The 27766-nt window shown below is 37.5% G+C and overlaps 3 protein-coding genes across 4 annotated transcripts in view; 1 reads left to right on the forward strand and 2 right to left on the reverse strand.

Moving 5' to 3' along the window:
- Positions 1 to 153: 153 nt before the first annotated feature.
- On the reverse strand, positions 154 to 9361 carry LOC124152233. Its single transcript, XM_046525093.2, has 2 exons — positions 9214 to 9361; positions 154 to 8191 (listed from the first exon to the last, which is right to left on the reverse strand). The coding sequence occupies exons 1-2, from the start codon at positions 9243 to 9245 to the stop codon at positions 6505 to 6507; spliced, it is 1719 nt and encodes a 572-aa protein (XP_046381049.2). The 5' UTR covers positions 9246 to 9361; the 3' UTR covers positions 154 to 6504.
- Positions 9362 to 19289: 9928 nt separating this feature from the next.
- Positions 19290 to 22299, reverse strand: LOC124152234. Its single transcript, XM_046525095.2, has 2 exons — positions 22179 to 22299; positions 19290 to 21312 (listed from the first exon to the last, which is right to left on the reverse strand). Exon 2 carries the CDS (start codon positions 21148 to 21150, stop codon positions 19432 to 19434), a length of 1719 nt encoding a protein of 572 aa, XP_046381051.2. The 5' UTR covers positions 21151 to 21312; positions 22179 to 22299; the 3' UTR covers positions 19290 to 19431.
- Positions 22300 to 26784: 4485 nt separating this feature from the next.
- Positions 26785 to 27766, forward strand: part of LOC124152235 (cleavage and polyadenylation specificity factor subunit 1-like) — a 50387-nt gene continuing 49405 nt past the window's right edge. For both annotated transcript variants that reach the window (XM_048380406.1, XM_048380407.1), the window contains exon 1: positions 26785 to 26890. The gene's annotated coding sequence lies outside the window, so the exon portion shown is untranslated. The remainder of the gene's footprint in view (positions 26891 to 27766) is intronic.

Genomic DNA, 27766 nt, shown 5'->3' on the forward strand with positions numbered 1-27766 from the left:
ACTAACCCGGACACAGATACACACCCTGACCTACCCGGACACAGATACGCACCCTGACTAAAACCCAGACACAAATACACACCCTGACTAAAATGAACATATGCACACACCCTGATTAACCCCTACACACGTGCAGATACAATAAACACAGAATTTCTGTTTGAAGGTTTTGTATTATCGGTTTCTCTTCCAGGCACATGTACCATCCTGTAAACATGGACCTAACATACATATATCGATGTCATTTGTTAACAATGTTGTCATACTCTTTGACATGTTATAGAATGGACAAACATCATATATCGATGTCATTTGTTAACAATGTTGTCATACTCTTTGACATGTTATAGAATGGACAAACACCATATATCGATGTCATTTGTTAACAATGTTGTCATACATGTTGACATGTTATAGAATGGACAAACACCATATATCGATGTCATTTGTTAACAATGTTGTCATACATGTTGACATGTTATAGAAAGGACGAACACCATATATCGATGTCATTTGTTAACAATGTTGTCATACATGTTGACATGTTATAGAATGGACAAACACCATATATCGATGTCATTTGTTAACAATGTTGTCATACATGTTGACATGTTATAGAATGGACAAACACCATATATCGATGTCATTTGTTAACAATGTTGTCATACATGTTGACATTTTATAGAATGGACAAACACCATATATCGATGTCATTTGTTAACAATGTTGTCATACATGTTGACATGTTATAGAATGGACAAACACCATATATCGATGTCATTTGTTAACAATGTTGTCATACATGTTGACATGTTATAGAATGGACAAACACCATATATCGATTTCATTTGTTAACAATGTTGTCATACATGTTGACATGTTATAGAATGGACAAACACCATATATCGATGTCATTTGTTAACAATGTTGTCATACTCTTTGACATGTTATAGAATGGACAAACACCATATATCGATGTCATTTGTTAACAATGTTGTCATACATGTTGACATGTTATAGAATGGACAAACACCATATATCGATGTCATTTGTTAACAATGTTGTCATACATGTTGACATGTTATAGAATGGACAAACACCATATATCGATTTCATTTGTTAACAATGTTGTCATACATGTTGACATGTTATAGAATGGACAAACACCATATATCGATTTCATTTGTTAACAATGTTGTCATACATGTTGACATGTTATAGAATGGACAAACACCATATATCGATGTCATTTGTTAACAATGTTGTCATACATGTTGACATGTTATAGAATGGACAAACACCATATATCGATTTCATTTGTTAACAATGTTGTCATACATGTTGACATGTTATAGAATGGACAAACACCATATATCGATGTCATTTGTTAACAATGTTGTCATACTCTTTGACATTTTATAGAATGGACAAACACCATATATCGATGTCATTTGTTAACAATGTTGTCATACATGTTGACATGTTATAGAATGGACAAACACCATATATCGATGTCATTTGTTAACAATGTTGTCATACATGTTGACATGTTATAGAATGGACAAACACCATATATCGATGTCATTTGTTAACAATGTTGTCATACATGTTGACATGTTATAGAATGGACAAACACCATATATCGATGTCATTTGTTAACAATGTTGTCATACTCTTTGACATGTTATAGAATGGACAAACACCATATATCGATGTCATTTGTTAACAATGTTGTCATACATGTTGACATGTTATAGAATGGACAAACATCATATATCGATGTCATTTGTTAACAATGTTGTCATACTCTTTGACATGTTATAGAATGGACAAACACCATATATCGATGTCATGTGTTAACAATGTTGTCATACATGTTGACATGTTATAGAATGGACAAACATCATATATCGATGTCATTTGTTAACAATGTTGTCATACATGTTGACATGTTATAGAATGGACAAACACCATATATCGATGTCATTTGTTAACAATGTTGTCATACATGTTGACATGTTATAGAAAGGACGAACACCATATATCGATGTCATTTGTTAACAATGTTGTCATACATGTTGACATGTTATAGAATGGACAAACACCATATATCGATGTCATTTGTTAACAATGTTGTCATACATGTTGACATGTTATAGAATGGACAAACACCATATATCGATGTCATTTGTTAACAATGTTGTCATACATGTTGACATTTTATAGAATGGACAAACACCATATATCGATGTCATTTGTTAACAATGTTGTCATACATGTTGACATGTTATAGAATGGACAAACACCATATATCGATGTCATTTGTTAACAATGTTGTCATACATGTTGACATGTTATAGAATGGACAAACACCATATATCGATTTCATTTGTTAACAATGTTGTCATACATGTTGACATGTTATAGAATGGACAAACACCATATATCGATGTCATTTGTTAACAATGTTGTCATACTCTTTGACATGTTATAGAATGGACAAACACCATATATCGATGTCATTTGTTAACAATGTTGTCATACATGTTGACATGTTATAGAATGGACAAACATCATATATCGATGTCATTTGTTAACAATGTTGTCATACTCTTTGACATGTTATAGAATGGACAAACACCATATATCGATGTCATGTGTTAACAATGTTGTCATACATGTTGACATGTTATAGAATGGACAAACATCATATATCGATGTCATTTGTTAACAATGTTGTCATACATGTTGACATGTTATAGAATGGACAAACACCATATATCGATGTCATTTGTTAACAATGTTGTCATACATGTTGACATGTTATAGAATGGACAAACATCATATATCGATGTCATTTGTTAACAATGTTGTCATACTCTTTGACATGTTATAGAATGGACAAACACCATATATCGATGTCATGTGTTAACAATGTTGTCATACATGTTGACATGTTATAGAATGGACAAACATCATATATCGATGTCATTTGTTAACAATGTTGTCATACATGTTGACGTGTTATAGAATGGACAAACACCATATATCGATGTCATTTGTTAACAATGTTGTCATACATGTTGACATGTTATAGAATGGACAAACACCATATATCGATGTCATTTGTTAACAATGTTGTCATACATGTTGACATGTTATAGAATGGACAAACATCATATATCGATGTCATTTGTTAACAATGTTGTCATACTCTTTGACATGTTATAGAATGGACAAACACCATATATCGATGTCATTTGTTAACAATGTTGTCATACATGTTGACATGTTATAGAATGGACAAACATCATATATCGATGTCATTTGTTAACAATGTTGTCATACTCTTTGACATGTTATAGAATGGACAAACATCATATATCGATGTCATTTGTTAACAATGTTGTCATACATTTTGACGTGTTATAGAATGGACAAACACCATATATCGATGTCATTTGTTAACAATGTTGTCATACATGTTGACATATTATAGAATGGACAAACACCATATATCGATGTCATTTGTTAACAATGTTGTCATACATGTTGACATGTTATAGAATGGACAAACACCATATATCGATGTCATGGACAAACACTGTATTTTTATGTCATTTGTTAACAATGTCATGACATCATTTCGACACGCTATGGAATAAACAAAACATCAAACATGGATGCCAACTGTATGGCATGTCCTGCTACACTTGGAGTATGACATGTCATAGACAACGCGTCACATACCGATGTCATAGTTTAACATTGCTACACAATGTTTCCATGTTCATGGGTGGACACAGCACTTGGTACTCGCACCCTGTGATGAAACACTGTGATATCTAGAAGAGTTGATCTCATCTTAATGTGGGATTACAAATCTACGTGGGGGTGGAGCTGATAAAATTGAATTGTTCCCGAAAATTCTTGAGAAAAATATTTATTTAATAAATGCTTCAAATTGTTGAAAAGAAAGAAAGTACCTGCCACAAATATTACATTGTTGCAAGGTGTTTTCCTTTTGAAAAATCAGGCTCATAGTTTTAAATACTTGTTTTTTAGTTTTGTAGATGTAGCTGAAAAAATATATAATGTCGATAAAAAAAACCCAGCTCCGCCCCTACTCCCAAAATATCAAATGGTCGTCCCTTAACAAGACATATTAAACTGCAAGGGATACACGGCATTATCGCTTCTAATTTGACAAAAGTCCGATAGAAGTATCGGAGTATTTTCCTTAAATATGTGTTCACCAAATATATTACACTTTGCTCTTCTTTTTCTAAATTTCGAGCATTACAAATTTATATGTATATTTTTTGTTTCATAGTTTTTGTTTTATGAGTCAGGTTTGAATTGTTTGGTCTTTTTTAAAAATATGTATAACTATATACTTATTATTGTATTTACAGTTCATATGTATTAACGAGATTGTTTTACTCATTTATCATGTAGACTTGAACATGACATTCTCAAAACGATTAAAAAAATTATTATTTTTGGATAAATCGTTTGGAGGTGGTTTACGATAACAGATACACCACAAATTGATGTTAAAAGATGTCGCGATAAATTAAATCTTCTTTGCATAATATAACGACTTTAAAAAATCACTGAAAATAAAATATACATCGATTTCACAATTTCCACTTAAAACATTCATAGCAAGGCACCACTTGGTTCCTTTGTTTGTTGGCTCATTTTCACATCTTCCGATTTTTTTGTTTTGTTTTTGTTTCATAGTTTTCCTTTTTTATTGTCTTTTTATAGTTCCTTTTGCGCTTTTTTTTGTGTTGTTTTTTCTTCTCATTTTATACTTTTTGTATTTTGAGGATTGATAAATTTGCTTTGTTTCAATTATATATGAGAGCACATTAACTGTATATCCAATTTCATATGCAGCTATAATATTTTCAGTTTGATACATGACCGAGGACATGAGATATTTATAAAGTTTAGATCTGTCCTATCTATGAATTTGTTTTAAGAAAATGTAAACATGGTGACAACCATACATTACTCATGAGTTGGTTGAACGGTAGAGATACCATTTATTTATATTTGCTAAAAATGTCCTCTTACGTTAACAGGTAGGTTTTAAACTTAATCGGTAGCCTATCGGTAAAATTCATAATCAGTAAAACTGGTAAATCAATAGTTATATATAGTGTGGCTTTAGCTCATAAGCAAAGTTTTTATGAGCCAAATACCACTTCGAAAGATTTATACAGGTTATACGAAACACGTCTCCATCATTATTTCTTACATACTCCGTCTCCTTCATTATTTCTTATATACTCAATCTCCATCATTATTTCCTACATACTCCATCTCCATCATTATTTCCTACATACTCCTTCTCCATCATTATTTCCTACATACTCCATCTCCATCATTATTTCCCATATACTCCTTCTCCATCATTATTTCCCATATACTCCTTCTCCATCATTATTTCCTACATACTCCATCTCCATCATTATTTCCTACATACTCCTTCTCCATCATTATTTCTTATATACTCAATCTCCATCATTATTTCCTACATACTCCATCTCCATCATTATTTCCTACATACTCCATCTCCATCATTATTTCCTATATACTCCTTCTCCATCATTATTTCCTACATACTCCATCTCCATCATTATTTCCTATATACTCCTTCTCCATCATTATTTCCCATATACTCCTTCTCCATCATTATTTCCTACATACTCCATCTCCATCATTATTTCCTATATACTCCTTCTCCATCATTATTTCCTACATACTCCATCTCCATCATTATTTCCTATATACTCCTTCTCCATCATTATTTCCCATATACTCCTTCTCCATCATTATTTCCTATATACTCCTTCTCCATCATTATTTCCTACATACTCCATCTCCATCATTATTTCCTATATACTCCTTCTCCATCATTATTTCCCATATACTCCTTCTCCATCATTATTTCCCATATACTCCTTCTCCATCATTATTTCCTACATACTCCATCTCCATCATTATTTCCTACATACTCCATCTCCATCATTATTTCCTATATACTCCTTCTCCATCATTATTTCCTACATACTCCATCTCCATCATTATTTCCTACATACTCCATCTCCATCATTATTTCCCATATACTCCTTCTCCATCATTATTTCCTACATACTCCGTCTCCATCATTATTTCCTACATACTCCATCTCCATCATTATTTCCTACATACTCCATCTCCATCATTATTTCCTATATACTCCTTCTCCATCATTATTTCCTATATACTCCTTCTCCATCTTTATTTCCTATATACTCCTTCTCCATCATTATTTCTTATATACTCCATCTCCATCATTATTTCCCATATACTCCTTCTCCATCATTATTTCTTATATACTCCTTCTCCATCATTATTTCTTACATACTCCGTCTCCTTCATTATTTTTTCCATATTCCGATACTATAACGTACCATAACAAACGTGCCGAAAGCTTGCATATCGCTAATGTTACCTGACAGATTCCGGGGGTGGTAGTACCCACTCAGAATTCAGGTCAGGGTTTTCTTGTAAGTAATCCTGATAATTCCTTCCATTTATCCCAAATAGTAGATCACATGCATATATCAAATCTTGGTTCAACGGGGCTCCAGACAACGCTATGATGAATAGTTTATCTTTGGATAGTTCTGCTGCATATTCTATATATAGTAACTTCCCTGCTGGGATGCCATCGTCGTTAATGGTTGTATCTATGTCAGGAAATGTTTTCAATAAACCTCTTGTAACGTCAAAAATATCATCGTCAAAATCTGTGATAAAATGGATTTGCTTGTTTGCTAAATTGTGTCTCAAGTGTATTTGTGAGATAAACGCTCTCATGTCTCTCTTCCTGCAGGGTATTTTGTCTGCCTGAAGACTGTATATGAATGTCGATGAACAACATGTGTTGTATCTTTCTTGAATTTTGCCCACTTTATCGAATTTTTCATAATTAACATTATGCATTGCATTCCGAGGATGTACAAGGATGTGCTTATTTTCTGGAAGTAATGTGAGCTTGTCATTGTCTATTTGCATTTGTTTTGTCAATATGGGAAAAGGCAATAAACAGTTTGGTATATTTAGTCGACCAAGGCGAGGTTGGGCATATGTTAGTAACGTTATCGGAATTTGACCATACAGGCAGGATGAAATCACTGTGTTAATATGCCACATTACATGTGTAGACATTGCCGATGTTAGGTAAACTATTACAGTGACTGGTTTATAGGATTTAGTTAGAAAGTCCACGAAGTCAGCTACTTCAGACTTTCCATCGACGATACCTTCGTGAATATCCAAAACTGCAAAGGCATTCATTCTCTTAAGGTTCAATTTTAAACTAGCAATCTCATCCGAATCCAGGTCATTTTCTTCACATACTATTATAACATTGTTATTACGAATCTTGTTAGGTTCTTTGTAACGTGTACGTTTAGGATTCTTGCAGTCCTTCATAGGGTCCAATATTGAATTTGTATTTTGATCTTTGTATTTTAAAGATAATGGAAACGTGTTCTCCACATTTGCTTTCACCTCGTCCACTAAAGCCCTTTTCTGTAATGTGATAGGTATAGTTATACACATTTGTGTAAAGTGGCGTTTGTAAGTGGTAATCTTATTATTTGATAACCTGTTTTTTAAACAGTTAAGTTTTTGTCTTATTTTATGATGGTAAATATTTCTCATTTTACACTGCGTACCATTCTTTGGAATCAATTTACACATCTGACTATTTAAACAGCTCTGGATGTTCTTAGTAATCCATTTCACGTTGTAACTGTGTGGTGACAACCCACGTATCTGTACCTCATGAATTATACATAGCTTCCTTCCATAATTTCTATGCATACAAACTAATCCTAACACTATGGTTCCTGGAAACGTTCGTGCCAAATATAACTCGCATTTTCCGCTCGTGGTAAGGAACGGATCAAATGAAAGCTTTTCTTTAATTTCAGACCTGTGATGAACTCCCTTTCCCTCTCTCTCATGACTCGCCAAGATGAGTGTTTCCAGGAGGCAGGCCAACTGACTATGTGTTCTATCTTCATTACTATAACTTCTGTTCCATCTGAGAATGCCCCTAGTGTTAGCAACACTAGGAGCATTAATGGTCTCTTGTGACCCCGTTGTTGCGTCCCATAATTGTTGGCTGAATGCGAAAAAAACACTAATATTAATAACTGGTTCCCCCGCCGGGATTTCGGGTTATTAGGACGCCAGATGCAAATGCAGGTCGTAAGAGTCGACTAAATGGAGAGGTGACTTGAATGTTTGGAATAGCATCAGTAAATTTATTATTTAGGTTCAGATCGACTGCAAAAATACTACTCAAACGAAGTTAAGGAACATACAATTCTTACATGTGACTATCGAGTTAATCTGCCATGCAATGAGATATTAGCTGTAACCATTTGCAAGAATTGGATGTTCCTGAACTTCTTTTGAGTAGTATAGTTTAAAATATAATAATCTTCAAATATAAATCGATAAATGCAGTCCGTGACACCCCCATGATCCCGCTATCTGACGGACTTTGAGTACATGTCATGATACAATAGACGCGCGTGGAATAAGTGGTAAGCACACGTGACATCATGTGGCGCTATAAATAGGCAAAGTGTAGATGATGTTCGTTGGATCTTCATGAGTTATATCATACTGCTGTGAGGCGCCAGGCATTAATTAGTAACTCTTTTATGCACATTGTGTGAGTGGCGGTGCTGCCTGTAGACCAGGAATGCTCACACATTTCCCAAACACATGTGTCGTCAATGGTTTTCAGTGGTCCATTCATATAATGTTCACCGCTATTTTGACCTCCATGCCAAAGTTTAATCTGTGTCGGTGGATATTCTAGACTGGTTATCCTCTTGCTTTAACACTTAATATTTCCTGTATGCATTATTGTTACAATATCACATGACAATATGTGGCGCTATACTTAGTGAGTGAGCGAGTATTGGTTTGAGCAATATTCCAGCAAAATCACGGTGTGGGACACCAGAAGTGGGCTTCACACATTGTACCCATGTTGGGAATCGAACACGTGTCCTGGACGTGACGAGCGAGCGCTTTGACCAATAGGCTACCCCACCGCCCCACCTTAACAACTTAATTGCTACAACATATATAACATGAATATCCCTAAAACAAACAGACGTTTATACTTACACATTGTGTATATTCGGTCTTTTGTACTTCATGTTAGGAAGAATGTTGTGCTGTACGGGCCCTTATATACCGTCAACAGAAGCACAAACCACGCCCACAATGTCCATATTTGATCATGCATACATCCCAAATCACATGCTCCGTCCTGCACATGGCCTCGTGTCATCTATACATAAATCATCCATGCACAGATATCCATGTTTACAGCTACCCGGGTGTTGTTCTTGACGACATGCTGATACATCGAGGCCTTGAACACGTTCTGTGTAAGCGATTTTGAAAGAAGGGACACGATTATATAACCATATTATCCTGCGGACAAACCACGACGTAGGCTTCTATAAGGCAGGGGTAACTAAACTGGAGCATGTGTTGAAGTCAAAGGAGATTATATTGAAAAATAATGTGTGCACAAACAAAATTCAACGTGGTGCTGAATGTCACACCGATATGGTTGTGCTGTGGTGCTGAATGTCACACTAATACCGTGGTGCTGAATGTCACACTCATACCGTGGTACTGAACGCACACTAATACGGTGGTGCTGAATGTCCCACTAATACCGTGGTGCTGAATGTCACACTAATACCGTGGTGCTGAATGTCACACTAATACCGTGGTACTGAACGCACACTAATACGGTGGTGCTGAATGTCCCACTAATACCGTGGTGCTGAATGTCACACTAAAACCGTGGTGCTGAATGTCCCACTAATACGGTGGTGCTGAATGTCCCACTAATACCGTGGTGCTGAATGTCACACTAATACCGTGGTGCTGAATGTCCGACTAATACCGTGGTGCTGAATGTCATACTAATACCGTGGTACTGAACGCACACTAATACGGTGGTGCTGAATGTCCCACTAATACCGTGGTGCTGAATGTCACACTAAAACCGTGGTGCTGAATGTCCGACTAATACGGTTGTTGTGAATGTCCCACTAATACGGTGGTGCTGAATGTCCCACTAATACCGTGGTGCTGAATGTCCGACTAATACCGTGGTGCTGAATGTCACACTAATACCGTGGTGCTGAATGTCCCACTAATACCGTGGTGCTGAATGTCACACTAATACCGTGGTGCTAAATGTCACACTTATACCGTGGTGCTGAATGTCACACTAATACCGTGGTGCTGAATGTCACACTTATACCGTGGTGATGAATGTCACACTAATACTGTGGTGCTGAATGTCACACTAATACCGTGGTGCTGAATGTCACACTAATACCGTGGTGCTGAATGTCACACTAATACCGTGGTGCTGAATGTCACACTTATACCGTTGTACTGAATGTCACACTAATACGGTGGTGCTGAATGTCACACTAATACGGTGGTACTGAATGTCACACTAATACGGTGGTGCTGAATGTCACACTAATACTGTTGTACCGAATGTCACACTAATACGGTGGTACTGATGGTCACACTAATACGGTTGTACTGAATGTCACACTAATACGGTTGTACTGTACCATGAATATGTTTACATGATATAAGAATAATGTCGCTACATTATTGACATATGAATGATGTATATATGTACGCCCACAGGTTTCTGTTTGGTGACAATGTCACGATACTAGATAGATAATGAACATTAGGCAACTATATAGATAACACTGTCGCTGCCTGATTGTGGAATGTCTGTCTGGCAACACAACCCTGTGCGGGGTTCATACACAGTGTCATTTCAACTGATGGTGGTCAAATGAAATAAGCGTTTACGTCGCGTTCAAGATTTTTGCACTTACATAGCAACGTACATGCACATTGTGCTGGGCCACTGAGGTACCGTGCGGCAGTTTAACACAGACACCCCACTCACACACAGTAGTCATCGGACCTCATGCATTACAATTAATTACAACATTGAAACCCCGTGTGGATTCCAGGTTAGAATAGGTCCCCAGCAACACATGCTGGTCGTGGGGATTCCAGGTTACACGTCCCCAGCAACACATGCTGGTCGAGGGGATTCCAGGTTAGATTAGGTCCCCAGCAACACATGCTGGTCGTGGGGATTCCAGGTTAGATTAGGTCCCCAGCAACACATGCTGGTCGTGGGGATTCCAGGTTAGAATAGATCCCCAGCAACACATGCTGGTCGTGGGGATTCCAGGTTAGAATAGGTCCCCAGCAACACATGCTGGTCGTGGGGATTCCAGGTTAGAATAGATCCCCAGCAACACATGCTGGTCGTGGGGATTCCAGGTTAGAATAGATCCCCAGCAACACATGCTGGTCGTGGGGATTCCAGGTTAGAATAGGTCCCCAGCAACACATGCTGGTCGTGGGGATTCCAGGTTAGAATAGGTCCCCAGCAACACATGCTGGTCGTGGAGATTCCAGGTTAGAATAGGTCCCCAGCAACACATGCTGGTCGTGGGGATTCCAGGTTAGAATAGGTCCCCAGCAACACATGCTGGTCGTGGGGATTCCAGGTTATAAAAGGTCTGCACATCCACAGTTGATCTGAAGTAGTGCTCAAAGTGTCGTTAACCATACCCACTCACCCTTACACACGTTCTGCACGTCCACAGTTGATCTGATCATGGAATAAAGTATATTTAATGCAACGTGATAATGTGGTCACTTCTCAATATTTTTACAGATTATATCTTTATCTATATTTATATCTGTATAATCCCACAACTGTAAACAATATATAAAAATATGTGTTGGGTAATTTATCTTTATGACAACAAAAAGGCAATAAAGAAACAATTCATGTATGATCTGATACACAGCACAAACAGGACATATAACACTGTTTTCTTCAGCGACTCTTATTCAAACGTCGTTTGATCAGAGTAACCAAAATTAGCGCCTTAGAAAAAGACTATCACAAGGTTTTATGGTGGACATGTGAAGGGTATTTCTAAATTTGGCGTATCAGCAACAAAATTGATGTCCGATGCAATTCCCTATTTTTACTTGTGCTATATGTTCCCATGGTTTTTTTTTCATGTGAACAGTTGACTTGCTTTTACATGTGTGTGTTGACGGGTACCACCGGTTGGGCAGGGTACGCTTATCGTTTCGTCAATACCTTGTATCATCACCTTTTTTTTAATAGTGATTAACATATATTTATTATATAGTCTAAATCGTGCCACGGACTCTGTTTTGAGCAGAAATTTCTAATGTTCCGTTCCATTCTGATATTTATTACGATGAAATGGAGATGGATGCGCTGAATAATCGTTGATAATATATTAAACGTGTTCACCCATTACTGTAACTGTGTCTTTGGGTTTATATGTGGAGGATTTATAGCATTTGGTGCACAGAGAACAAGCTGCTATTTGATATTCGTCCGTGGAATGTGTTTTCCTCACTTATACGCAAGGTATTTGTTTGTATGTTTTTGTGCTTTTTGTTTTGTTGGTGTTTTACGCTGTAATGAGTATTCGAACTCAACTCGGGGCAGAAAGTATACTTGTTTTCATGTCATTGAAAACTGAAAGAACTGTTGTTACATTTTGTTACGTCTATAAAACCATCACTCATTCCTGCAACGGTTTGTAGTGGCTGGGCAATTTTGAGTATAAATATATTGGTTGAGTGAAGACTGGAGGTAAGAAATGAATTTGCAACCACGTGACTCCAACCATGTTTGAAATATGCATTTGTGCACATTTATTCACCTTCAAAGATAATATGTCAAGGATACTCATCAGCAGTTGTGTATCATGCAAATAAATGTTTCAATATTTTACATCAAATTATAATTTACAAAATAAAACCATGTCGAATTATTCTTTAAATCTGAGTAATGACTAACACCAGTATAGTTCCTCTTTTGGATATAATATCGATATGTTAAGATATTTTCATTTGATAATCAGAAAAAGTAAAATCAACTGAGAGGTATAGTTTCATTTGCTAAAAGCGACGTAAAATCATACCCACTTACATATGTCACAGAGAGCCTAGATTAGACAAACCAATGGTTGATAGCACGATCAACATCGACCACGTATCCGCACAATCAGACAGACAGACAGACAGACAGACAGACAGACATATATTTCGGTATTTAAGGTCGCATGGCCCATTCAAACAGTTCACAAGTCAGTTTCACTTATTTAGTCACGTGATATACATGATATACAAACAGTATCTGACCGAGAATATGTTTCAACAAAACAGCAGAAATGTTGGCTTTTAATGTATTGGTATTATCACACCCAATGTCCATTGTTCGGGATAAATACAAGATGACAGCACAAGATTATACATGTTTCTCACATTTCTAGACACTGTAGAGGAGCATACTCAAAAACCCTAACTGATAGACCCACAATAACCCGGAGCCTTACCAGAGTGCATACTGGACATAGCGTCCTGAATTTCTAAACGAGAAGTGTCTTTATTATGATCACTTTCAATGTCATCAGTACTGTTGAGGAAATCGTCGCTTATTGACGAAATGAAATCATTCACTGAAATATCAAAATCAAGTTCAGTTACATTTGTATTAGAACCACTGAATAACTGACTGAAATGTTTCAGCCATGTAATTTCAGTTATTGTAACGTTACTGGTACTCAGCGTAGTTTGGATCTTAATGACGACCAAAACAGTTTACAATTGTTACGCTGAAGGGCATTTTTCAATTTCTGAATGAAATCGATGATTTCTGACACCAAAGGTCCTCATAGTTGTTTTTTTTGCCTGTGTACAAAGGTATGCACAGATTGTGTTTGTTCGTTGTTTAACGCTACACTCAGCTATATGACGGCGGTCTGTAAATAATCCAGTCTGGACCAGACAATCCAGTGATAGACATCATGAGCATCGATCCACGCAATTGGAATACGATGACATACATCAACTAAGTCAGTGAGCCTGATCACCCGATCCCCTTAGTCGCTTCTTACGACAAGCATAGTTGTCTTTTACGGCAAGAATGGGTTGCTGAAGACCTGTTCTACCCCAGATCTTCAAGGTCTGCAGACCATCTGTTTTACTGGTTGATGTAAAATATGTCTTCCTTCTTTGCTCCTCCTTGCCTAAATAAAGACAAAATAGCAGCTATGTAAACAATACATCTACATCAAGCTAATACCTGTACACAATCACTGCTTCAAAATGTATCGAAATGGGAATGTACAACTGTTTCGATTTTTTTCCAGTAAAACTTCTAACGGTGACATTCAATTTTGTAAACCTATTTTTAGAGAAGAGCTCGTCCTATCGTTGTTCCTGTCTTTGACCTAGATTATATAACAGATATCCTACTTTCAGTTGCCTCTTTTCTAGGTATTAACGTTTCGTTGAAATACTTGGAAATGTTTCGATTATAACTCCCCACATTCATTTCTAATTTTGTAAGAACCCTCTGTCGACAGTACATAACACCTTGCCCCATTGTTGTTCATGTCTATCTATCTATCTATCTATCTATCTATCTATCTATCTATCATATATATATATATATATATCAATATCAATATCTTTATCTATATCTATCTATATCTATCTATCTATCTATCTATCTATCTATATATATATATATTTATATATATATATATATTATAGATCCTACTGTTTGCCTGCTCTTTTCTAGGTATAGTAAATCATTGCTTTTTCATTGGAATACATGAGTGAAAGCATTGTTTAGAAGAAACTGAACAGATATATGAAAAGAAGAATATATAGCCAATTCCCTTCCACTGATTTACCCATCCGAATTATAAAGAAAAACAGCAGTGAACCGCCTCATCCGTCTCAGATTGAGATCTATGCATAAAGATACAAGAGTAACAAAGCACTTTCCACAAGGCTGTGTGACTTCAACATTCCAATAGTTAGCTTTCCCTTCTCAATTATTACATAAACAGTTATAAGTCGGAAAATGAGTCCAAATATTTGATGCCATGGATCTCTGTAATAAATATGAATGGAAGCTTGTGAGTTCTATTTTTGTGTTCTAAACTGTAGTTTTAAAATGTGACTTTTCACACATCAGGGGAGGACGATTGGAATTTTACGGGGATGGGTTTTTGTGGTAGAGTCATGCTCATTTTTAGGGCCTGAGATTTTCTTCTTCTTAAAAGATAGCTGAGATTTCTTTTACGTCACATTTCAAATTCAACACAAGGAGAGAATGTCAAAAGTTTCTCACTGTTCCCTAAAACATAAAACTGCACTGTACTGAAAATAGTGTAATAAAGCATTTTATAATGAAAGACTAGTTTTTACAATGCCATGTGATGTAAAACCCAGTGTAACGTTTTCTTCAAACTGACAGAAATTCAAGTAATGCACGTGCTACAGTACCCTGATCAGTGGAACTGGAGTTTGAAGTGAAACGTTTGGTGCACTTGCAGCATGCCTGCCTACAAAGACATGGATATAAAAGGAATGTTGTAGAGTTCATTCACACCCAAACTGTTGAACAGTGACAAGTAGCATGCTAAGAATAACAGTAAAACGGAGAGAACAAGGAGCAAGGCATGACCACGTCACAAGGAGTTTTGGCTGTGGGCAAATGACAGTCACAAGGCTGATGTTCCGTCAGAGGCACACTGGACAGACAGGCCTAGGAGTGGCAGACCTCCAGTTTCCACCACCCAAGAAAATGCTACATACGTATTCTCCATTTGAGGAATCGTATCATAACGGTGATGTCATCAGTTTTGACAGTCATCCTGTTAGTCACAGGAGACCCTGTTCGCACTGTCCAAGGGCGTGTAGTTCAGGGTGGACGACAGAAGAAGTTTACGAAGACTGCAGCCATGTATATTGTTGATAGGGAATGATGGTCGAATAGGTACATGTTGATGAGGTACAGGTAACAGTTATCACACCTGAACCGAGTGGCCAATGTTCCCAGTGCAGAGACCCGCTCTGTCTATTACACCTATTAAAGAAACCAATTGAAGTGGTTTGCACTTAACAATAACCCTGAACGTCGTGGACCTTTTGTTCTCAAAAGCGTTTTAAAATAGTGACAATATTGAAAGTACAAATATACAGTAAAATGCATTTCTCCAATCACAAAGATCAGCTTTTGACTCAGATTGGTCAGAATTAGAACATACTCACATACATCATCACAAAATAGAAACATATGACGCATTGGGCTCCGTTTTTGTAGGCAAAGCGCAGCCATTAGGCAGGAATGTTCCAGGCAGGTGCAAGAAATGTTAGAAGTCCAGTTCTCCTGAACTCTCTCATTGACATGGTTAAAAAACGTAATAACTCACCCCCATTTGTCGTAGATTATAGACGCCTCAATTCAGTTACCAAGCCTATGTGTTCCCCTGTATCATGTTTTGAAGATATTATTGATGCCGTAGGCGAAAGCAATGCGTATTTATTTAGTGTGGTTGATTGTGCTAGTGGCTTTTGGCAAATACCCCACCATCCAGATACAAAACACAAGTTGGCCTTCATTACACCCGATGGTGTTTTTTAATGGAATCGCCTCCCTTTCGATTTAAAAAATGCTCCTATGGCATTTCAGCAAAGTATTCAGGGGCACTAAAAGAAATGAGTGAGTGAGTGAGTGAGTGAGTTGGGTTTAACGCTGCTTTTTAACAGTATTCCAGTTATATCGCAGCATGTCAGCTTAATGTGGGAGGAAAGCCCGATGCAGGTCTCAGACGTTTACCATTTCAGTGAAACCCAAGAGCATGGGTATGGTGCTGACAAACCTAGAAACATAATTAGGGCGAACCGGGATTCGAACCCACAATCATAGGTTTCTGGCGTGCCCAAGGGACGCAACTCTGCACAGCGAATCGCGGCGCCTTAGACGACTGGGCCACCCGTGCCCCCTAAAAGAAATGAATTGGCGTTATATACTAATGTTTGTAGATGACATCATAGTATTTTCAAAAACGTGTTTGGAACGTTTGAATCACAACAAGGCAGTTTCCCAAAAGATCAGAGAAGCAGGAGACACTCTAAAACCAAGCAAATGTAAATTTGCAAAAAACACCAAGTCACCCATCCATGTCAATCCTTCAAAAATAGATTCAGTCACACAGATATACCTCCTATAAATGTCCATGACATGCCTCATTTCTTAGGTATAGCCTCGTATTATCGCAAATTTGTAGCAAACGTTTCTGGCATTGCCGCCCCTCTATACAACCTTCTGGTAAAAGACGTGTCTTTCGAATGGTCCAAACATTACCAACAGGCATTCGAAAAGCTAAAGTAAGCCCTTACAACAGCTCCCATCCTTGCATATCCTGACCAGAACAAACTTTCATCCTCACAACTGATGCATCACACACTGCAATAGGGTTTAGACCAACTTGATTCGCATGGCATAATTTGTAATGATGTTGTTCATTATTTTTTTAAAATAAGGGTGAATGATGTTCAATGGTCATTTCCCATCACAGTCAACAACTGTTTCAGTCATATCACTGCATGACAAGTTGAGTCAATAACAATGTTCAAGGATACAACACAGTGACTTGCATAATACGGCCTCTTGAAATGGAAGATTTGAAATGACTATTAATAAATAAGGGATACTGTCTCGCGTGGTCATGTCTCTCTGTAAAAATATTATGGCTTTGCACATGAAATACTCTGTATTGATATAGCAGTCGATGTAGGCTAAAATGGTTTTTTTAAGCAGATGGAGGCTGAAGTTTTTATTTACACAAAATTACGCCCCCCCCCCCCCCCCCCCCCCCCCCATCCCATGCACATCAAATGATCCACCCCTAAGGGCCCGTATTGCATGGCTTGTCACGTTTGATGATTGTTATTAGAACACATCAGTGTCATTGCAATCTAACTGCTTAACTACTGATTTACTACAACATATGTCATGTCTATTATTAAACTAAGCAGACTTTTGTATTATCACTTACTTGGGTTGGACTACGTCATTGTTCATATCATAAAGTCCATATTTGGTCATTCATATGTCCCATATCATATGCTACGTGTTATAGATGACCTGGTGTTATAAATACATCAAGATATCAATGTTTACACCGACACAGTCGTTTTTATTGTTGACGACGTATTGATACATTGAGGTGTACGAACACAGGCCTTGACACGTTCTTTGTAGACGAGCTATTTATGTACAGGTGCATGGAAATCATCTCCCATAATGCGTGCAACGTTTTGTAGTCTGTATTTTCGTTATTGAAACGCAGCCCATCGAAGATCAGGGGTAGAATAGGTCTTCAGCAACCCATGTTTGCCGTAAAAGGCGACTATACTTGAAGGAGGCAACTGACAGGATCGGGTGGCCAGTTTCACTGATTTAGTTTATGCATGTCATCGTATCCCAATTGCGTGGCTCGATGCTCATGATGTCAATCACTGGATTGTCTGGTCCAGACTCGATTATTTACAAACCACCGTCATATAGCTTGAATATTGCTGAGTGCGGCGTTAAACAACAAACAAACAAACAAACATATTGTTTGCAACTCAAAGATTATCTGCAGTAATATACGAGGGTTCTTAGTTCTTAGCCTCCTATATATTGCTTTCTGTAAAGAAAGGTTTCAACACGTGCACGTGCATCTTCAAAAACGTCATCAAAGACATAACACCAAGCAACAGACTTATAACTGTATTGCTTTCGAGATGTCAGCATGAGACATTGACAGGGGGCAGATAAACTGAGGAAAGATGGAAAAAGCTGAGAATTACATGTGTGTGTGTGTGTGTGTGTGTGTGAGTGTGTGTGTGTAGGTATAGGTGTTTGTGTGTAATGCTGTATATTATATATATTTTTGTTCATGAAGAAGGATGTCATTCAACACCTTCGTGTCATCGAGACCTAAGCAGTTAGATAGAAATAGCTCAATACTGAAACATATCTCTGCTGTGACATATTGTTCCCTACATCACGAGTTCAACCTAAATACTCAGCGATACGTGGCACGACCACAGGGTCAGGTGACATTTTCCTTGTGTACAGAGGCATATGCAGGGTCGATTACACCCCCCCCCCCGGAATGAACTTAAATTACCTGTCAGAATCAATAGGTCAGGCCGACTGCAACATGACGCTCCTTACACCATGCAGAGGGGATAGGCTTATTGTCCATAAATCAGAACAAACTGATCCATTGAATGTATCACTTGAAAAATGTATTTATTTCAGTTTTCCTCATTTTGTAGGATAAACAATCAACCAAAAAAACAAGTATAACCAAAACATTTCATACACTTAAATACTAGATCGTCGTTGACAGACAAAACATGTCCCGTTTAATTCAACATTTTTAAAGGACTTGAACATTCAATAGCTATAGTCGTTTCTCTACATTGTATTAGTAAGGTGTCGAAATCCATGTTAGATCTGCTTGCAATAACCCGCAGGGCATACTCGTACTCCGGTGACCTCTCGCGAGACGGAGTGATCACGAACAATTGATCTTTATATAATTTTTTTGCATATTCGAAATACAGTAAATTCCCACCAGATACATCGTCATCATTGACTGTGATCTCGGCTGTGGGAATTTCTAATAAAGTGGATTTCTTAATTAAATCAGCCTTTTCAATATCGTCTGAAATTATACGAATGGGTTTTGATGTCTTAAATTTACAACTCACGCCATTTGTCAAACTTTTATCGGACAGTTTGACATTTGGGCGATCAGCAACCAAAAGCGTTGTAGAATTTGTATTTATCTGAGGAATATTTTCATTTGAAACTGTCGAAATAAAATTACATATAAAAATTGGAAATGGCCGGAATAGCTCTGGTATTTTGCCAGTGTTTTGTTTTGAATCAATTAATGTTAAGATATTGTCGCGACCAGAACATTCTGAAACAACTAAGTTTAACATGTATTTCAACTTGTCTGACGCCTTATCCCTTGTCGGAATAAATATAAAATATTCTGATGTCAAAAGACACTCATCAATATTTGCAATTTCTGTCTTACCAGGATCAAATGAATGATAAATATCAATGACATTGCAATTTGCATCACTTCTTAGCCATTCACGAAAAAAGCTAATTATATTTTTATCAATATCATCTTCTTCAAATAATAAACACACTTGTTTTGATTTATGTTGCCTTTTAGACAATAATATATTTTTTAAATGATAAGGCAGACATACATTATCTGCCACTGTGTTTATATTAAACAACACTCTCTCTGGACCCTTTGTGGACAACCCAGGATCGAAACAAAAAGTAAATAGTATTTCATCCTTCTTTGCATGCCATAAAAGACAATATAGCTGCATTGGTAGTAATCCACTGTATATTTGTTGTCTACAAAATGATGAGGGTTGTATTTCATTCTGTATTATTAATTTCAAATGACCAACTTCAATCATTTTCTTTCCATCTTTATAATATAAACATGCTATTTGCAAACCACCATCCAGTACCCCAACACGTGTACCTAATTTCACAATATATGATTCCAACAAGTTCATTACATAGTCACGTGTCTCTTCGGGCACAACATATCTGTAGTGTTGTCTTCCTCGAATGTTTTGTAGTCCACTTGGCTGCATATCAAGTGTCTCTTTGGGCACAATTAATCCATAGTATTGTTCTCGTCGGAAATGTTGTAGTCCACTTGGCTGCATATCAAGTGTCTCTTTGGGCACAATTAATCCATAGTATTGTTCTCGTCGGAAATGTTGTAGTCCACTTGGCTGTATATCAAGTGTCTCTTTGGGCACAATTAATCCATAGTATTGTTCTCGTCGGAAATGTTGTAGTCCACTTGGCTGTATATCAAGTGTCTCTTTGGGCACAATTAATCCATAGTATTGTTCTCGTCGGAAATGTTGTAGTCCACTTGGCTGCATATCAAGTGTCTCTTTGGGCACAATTAATCCATAGTATTGTTCTCGTCGGAAATGTTGTAGTCCACTTGGCTGTATATCAAGTGTCTCTTTGGGCACAATTAATCCATAGTATTGTTCTCGTCGGAAATGTTGTAGTCCACTTGGCTGCATATCAAGTGTCTCTTTGGGCACAATTAATCCATAGTATTGTTCTCGTCGGAAATGTTGTAGTCCACTTGGCTGTATATCAAGTGTCTCTTTGGGCACAATTTATCTGTAGTGTTGGTGCACTTATTGAGGTAAAGTATATCTTTCCCCTTTGCTTCTTCTTGCCTAAATAAAGACAAAATAGAAGCTATGGTATGAATACATCTTCATCAAGTTAATACCTGTACAAAATAACAGATTCAAAATGTGTCGAAAAAGGAATTACAACTGTTTCGAAATGTTTCCAGTAAAACATACAAGGGTGATATTAAAGGTTGTAAAATGAACGTAAGCAACGCCTAAAAAGACAAAATAGCAGCTATGTTATCAATACATCTACATCAACTTCATACCTGAACACCATCACTGCTTCAAAATGTATCTAAACTGTTTCGAAATGTTTCTAGTAAAACATTCAACGGTGATATTTAATTTTGTAAACGTACACAACGCAGTTAGATAACACCTGGTCGTATTGTTGTTCGTGTCTTTCACCTAGATTATATAATAGATATCCTACTTTCTGTTTCCTCTTTTCTAGGTATTGACTTATTTACATTTCATTGAAATACTTGCATGAATAGAGCTCAAGTGAAACTAAACATATATATTTCACAATATAGACATTAAAATTGTCCAATAAATATACATTAATTAAAGGGAGAAAATGAAGGCATAAGAACCTAGTGTTAGATGTCAAGTTGACTGCAAATGGCGTCCAATATTGTTTGATTTAGTCATTCTGGAATGTGTTAAACATGAGTATGAAGAGTATCAGAGGACGAAACACATAATTCTTTCCCATGTTAGTTGAGTGTACAGCAACTCCCATACCAAATAGAATCATTTACCGTTGACATTAACAAGTCCGGGAATTTCGTCATTGCTGACATATAGCATGATTCATAATTTGAACACTAATCGTTTAATTTGAATATCATAATGATACAAATGAAATGATAAGTCGTTTTATAAAAGAAGCATGAACTTACAGAATCTGGGATTTAGGTTCAGGAGTCGAAAATCGAAATGTGTAGTTCGCCGGACAACAATGGCAGCCGTCCAACTCATATACACGGAGAAAAGGGACGTATGTTGGTGCACATGCGCACTTCCTTGTGGAAAATATGACGGCATAATTATTTTTACATTAGATATGTCTGTTAGATCCTGTGAGCACAATTAATACTTTAAGCTTACGTATTTAAATATTAATATTAGATAACATCATTGTTGTAATTTTGCACCAATGCATTACTGCATGAGTCGCCATTTTGTGTGGAACGCCTACAAGGTGTAATGAAAAGCTCGTCATGGTTCATTCTGTGGTCACGTATATGAAGCAGCAACGTAGATACAAACAGAGTTAGTAAGCTGGCTTTCAGCCCGCTTTGAACAATATTTCAGTTGTTGAACTGTGTTGGAAGACGGTCCCAAGTTTCTTGAGTTAAAATAACAAATGCTTTCTGATAAATGTCCCATCACAAAATAGAAATTTACTATTTATTTTCAATTTAAATGATATATGCTCCATACATACGCGTATCGTTTTGTATACCCCACTCTTCGTTACATAAAGGTTAACAGGTAGTAATGCATATTCACATAGTGAGTGAGTGAGTGAGCATGGTTCTCCGCTGCTTTTAACAATATTCCAGCAATATCACGGAGGGGACCCATATGGGGTTTCGAACCCGGGCCATCGGCTAGAGGAGCGTACACTCTGACCAAAGGATTACCCCCTGAATGTGCCCTTTGAAGATTGATTATGTTGAAGAAAAACAACAAAAATTATCGACACGAGTCAGCCTGCATATCGGGCACCAACATAAATCTTTCGAATTGTGTCTCCTACATTTCTATTCTGAAAATCCTTTGTATTTAAGTTGGGATATTAGAGAAAACATACCATCCATCTAGTAGCCTCGCATGCAGTCTAAGAAGGTACAGAGGAAATCGTTGGATTCGACTGCAATGCCATGTGACTGTACAACAACAAGAACAAGACTATACTCTGGGTCAGTGAAAGAAATTAAACGACTCCAGCGACTTGTTCAGATGGGTGGGACTACAAATAGCAAGACCCCACAGTATCGACTAGAGATGATAGTTCTTGATATTGCGTTGACACGTTTGGCGTAACCATAAACAGGCTTTAAATCAAAGACCACACGTTTTTTAAATTGAAATTTGCAAACAAAGGAATTGATGCCTTAAATTTAAGTAACATTCTCTGACAAAAATCAGTTTTCCCTACAGTGTCCTACATTATTTAAAATTTCAGGAAACACTAACAACTTCATTTTCCTATACGAAAACCATTTCATTCAAGTTGTTCAATGCTAGGAACGTGTTGTAGAACGTGGACTTGGCAGATAACGATGTTAATTCCTGCAGGTGAGGCTGCCAAGATTCATCGTACTCCTATCAATGTGTACGTCGCATAATTCCAGGTGACCTCTCTATTGTCAACAATTACACATTTCGTAAGTTACTTGTATTCAAGTATGGACCAAAATATCGCGAGCAGCCTCCGACCAACTGGGATCACAACATCAAAATCATTATGGATGGTGTCGAAGCTTATGCCAAAAATTGTTCAAACAAGATAAACCTGTTGAATGTCTTTCAGAGTGGGTCACGTCTGTGTGTGATGTTGTCATCGGTAGAATGCACAAAGTGGAAAAGAGACACAGTTGGAGTAAACCCATCTGTACCAGCCAACTGTCATCCAAAGTCTGCCCTATGTAAAACGTGTGTAGATGTTCCCACTGTCGGGGCATCAATTAGCATAACCATTATATGTAAGCATCACTACATTAATGGCTTTATCGAAGAACATGGAATAAGTGACATATCAAATAATGTTTGTTGGTTGTTAAACGTCGCACCGAGCAATATACAGCTATATGACGGCGGTTTGTAAATAATCGAGTCTGGACCAGACAATCCGGAGATTAACATCATGAGGATCGATGCACGCAATTGGGATCAACTTTCGACTTGAAGCTAAAACCTGAGGACGTGCCCATTACTTTTTTTTGTACTGGATTCCAAAGCTCCATAAATTCCCACTCAAAAAGAGAGAGAGATATTGCTGGGTCCTGCAGATGGGGTATAGGTCAAAACGGCCAAAGTACGTAACGGCCATGGATGTCAATGTCAAAACGGCCAAAACATATAAAATAATTAAGCCATGGAAAACTAAAAACGGTCAAAGAAAACAAATGTTTTAATGACATAACCAGGACAATATTTATCTTAATTTAGAGCCACACTCCTCTTTAACTATCAGTGGCCATCGCATTGACCAACACAAAGTTCTATTGCTGGTGCCCCACACCGTGATATTGCTGGAATATTGCTAAAAAGGGCGTAAAACCATACTCACTCATTCACTCTATACATTGAACCACGTTGGCCTATACACTTTGGCGCACATTTACGGCAACTTAGGGAGTATGATATCTCTGTCTTTGTACAGGTTCCAGACGGTGAACATTTCATTTTGATCTTTAGTCGACGTCTTCTTTAGGTACCGCCATAGGGTTCTGCCTGGATTGGCAGGAGAGAAGCTTCTGTGTGGAGCGCTGGGATCAATATGTAGAGGCCTTGTTGTTGCTCTGTTCTTCTCGAATTCATCCCACGATGCCCACCTGAAGGAACAATCATCAGAATAATTATACACGAACTCTCACTCTCACTAACACTCTCCACAGGATCGTCACTATATGGCTGAAATATTGCCGATGTGACGTAAAATGTTAACTCACTCACTCTCCACAGGACTATGACAATAGGGATGACTTGCTGGTGGACTGAAGTCCCCGAGATTCATCATAAGCTCAGTATTTAGGAGCCAGCGACAAAAGTAATCTTTTGGCCGAGACATTAAAGCAACCCCCCTTTTCCCTCCCTTAGGACAGGATATGCTTACCCTTTCCGCGAACACCTTGTGTCAACACTGATTTTCAGTGGTCCATTCATATAATTTTCACAGCTATTTTGCCCTTTATGCCAAATGGAATCTGTTTCGGGGGACAATCTAGAGTGGTTATTCTCTTGCTCTGAGGGGGCACGGGTGGCTCAGTCATCTAAGGCGCCGTGATTCGCTGTGCAGAGTTGCGTCCCTTGGGCGCGCCAGAAACCTATGATTATGGGTTCGAATCCCGGTTCGCCCCGATTATGTTTCTAAGTTTGTCAGCACCATACCCGTGCTCGTGGGTTTCACCGAAGTGGTAAACGTCTAAGACCTGCATCACTTCGGGCTTTCCTCCCACATTAAGCTGACACGCCGCGATATAACTAAAAAAATACTGTTAAATGTGGCGTTAAACCCAACTCACTCACTCACTCACTCTTGCACTGACGTTTCATATTCGACTTTCCAATAGTCAATTTAACATTCATAAATGTCCAGCAATATTCCGGCAGCTCCAGCTTTTGCTGTCTACATTTCACAACTATGAGGTACAATCAAGCCTGCTCTATCTACGAAAATTTCAAAGATCGTTACATGACTCTTGCTCAATAATTGTTTGATCAAAGTTACAACATTCAAAGCCTCAGTAGGTTGTTTTTAAAACTTTATGGCAGACATGTGGGGGACATTTCCAAATTTGACGCATCAGTGACAAGATGATATCTAATACAATTCCCTATTTTGACTCCGTTCCGTGTTTTTTTTCAGGTGAACAACTGACATGCCTTTGCATGTGTTTGTGACGGGCACCACCAATGATGCAAGATGATTTCACCTTTAGGCGAATGCCTGGTATCATCGCTATTTGATAGTGATTCGTGGTCGGAATTGTACAATGAAACTCGATCTGCTTTGGGCAGATATTGCCTTTGAATATGGAAAGGGTTTTGTTGTTTTTATTTGGTTACCAGTGGATTCACAGGAAGCCTTCCGTGACGAGGTTTTACAGGTCTATATCTGCATTCTGAGAGAAATATTGGGCAACTCAAGAATGGAGTTCCACGTTAAATCCAATCTCTAGAAAAGATTGTACTTTTAAAACTTTTCGTAATTGTGAATATTATTTACTGCATGTGGTCTTTCATGCACACATTAGGATTTCCGATTAAAATGATAACAGCTACCTAAGTATCATCACTCTGTTAAATTTCTTGGTGGGCACGCTAGAAATCTATGATTGTGGGTTCGAATCCCGGTTCGCCCCGATTACGTTGGAGACCTGCATCACGCCGTGATATAACTGGAATGATAAAAAAAGCGGCGTTGTATAGCTTATATTATGCACTGTACACTACCAAGTTTAAAGGCATTCTGCACATTTTATAATTGCCCCAGGTTGAGAGTGGTATAATTCCACGCAGTCGTCTGGCATCTGCGTCTCCTTAGACAACTTGGCCTCCCATGTTTCTTTTATATATACTAGAAAAAATAAAATTCAAATATTTTCATTATCTGGATCTAGAGTCCTGAGAAAACTCAAAAAGTGTAGTTTGCATGTATTGTTAAAGCTTTAAATATTTTCAATGACCTTATGATGATCTAAAATACATAAGAACTTCACTTATTTTGACATCCATTTGGGATACGAAACTGAGGCGACATATTCATTGCTAAAATTAAAATGGCGGCGCCCAGCGAACAATGTGAGAACCGGCGACTGCAGTGAACTTTTGCATTTTATGCGACGAGGATCGTTAATTATACAAAGAATTTCAGCGTAATGTATGTTACATTTACACAAATACTCGATGTGGTATATTTAGTGGAATGACGATGGTAGAATGTGCACTGCTGTAAACTGTAAACATGCATTCGTCTGTCGGGAGAGCACTTTTTGTCTGGCATTTTCAAAATAGGCCCTGTTATCAGATGATTAGGTGTTGTCATATATAGTTTTTGTGAGCCTTGTTTCTATCACTGTATAACTTTGATCCCACTAAAAGTTATGTGTTCTGCTATTGTGAGAAGGGACTATAAATGCAACATATGATATATCTCGCCTTTTCTGTATTAACCCCCTGGATGCCACAGGGACATATACAGTAGGCCTAAACTACGGTTATAACGAACTCAAAGGGACTACTAATTTTACTTTGTTATAACCGTAGTTCGTTATAAGTACATATACAGCATGACTACAGCATCTAGTCGGGACCAAAAAGTAAGTTTGTTATATCCGTCAGTTCGTTATAAGCGTGTTCGTTATAAGTGTAGTTTACTGTACATGTACCGCCTCTACAACCCTCACTTTAAAGTCGAATAAAATTCAAAATACATCACCCACACAAAAACACTTCACAGTTTTGATATTAAATTTGTAAGTCCTAAAATACTAGACATGTAGATCTACCTCATGGTATCTGATGCCCAGATAAATGTGGATATGATTGTATGGGTAAGGCACAACCCCCAGCATGAAATTAATGATGATCATGATATCTGTACTGTAAGGGCTGGTATTGTTTCATATCTGTGGTGTGTAGTCATGTTTCAGAAAGTTTTGATCATGTCTACTCTAACCTCGCAGTTGTCATCTAAAGATACTGTTTTGTTGTCAAATATGTCACAAACACTCCTGTGTGAGCATTATGATGATAC

Source organism: Haliotis rufescens, unplaced genomic scaffold (genome assembly GCF_023055435.1).
Source record: "Haliotis rufescens isolate VD_foot unplaced genomic scaffold, xgHalRufe1.0.p SCAF_30, whole genome shotgun sequence".
In the NCBI taxonomy this organism is placed as follows: Eukaryota; Metazoa; Mollusca; class Gastropoda; order Lepetellida; family Haliotidae; genus Haliotis; species Haliotis rufescens.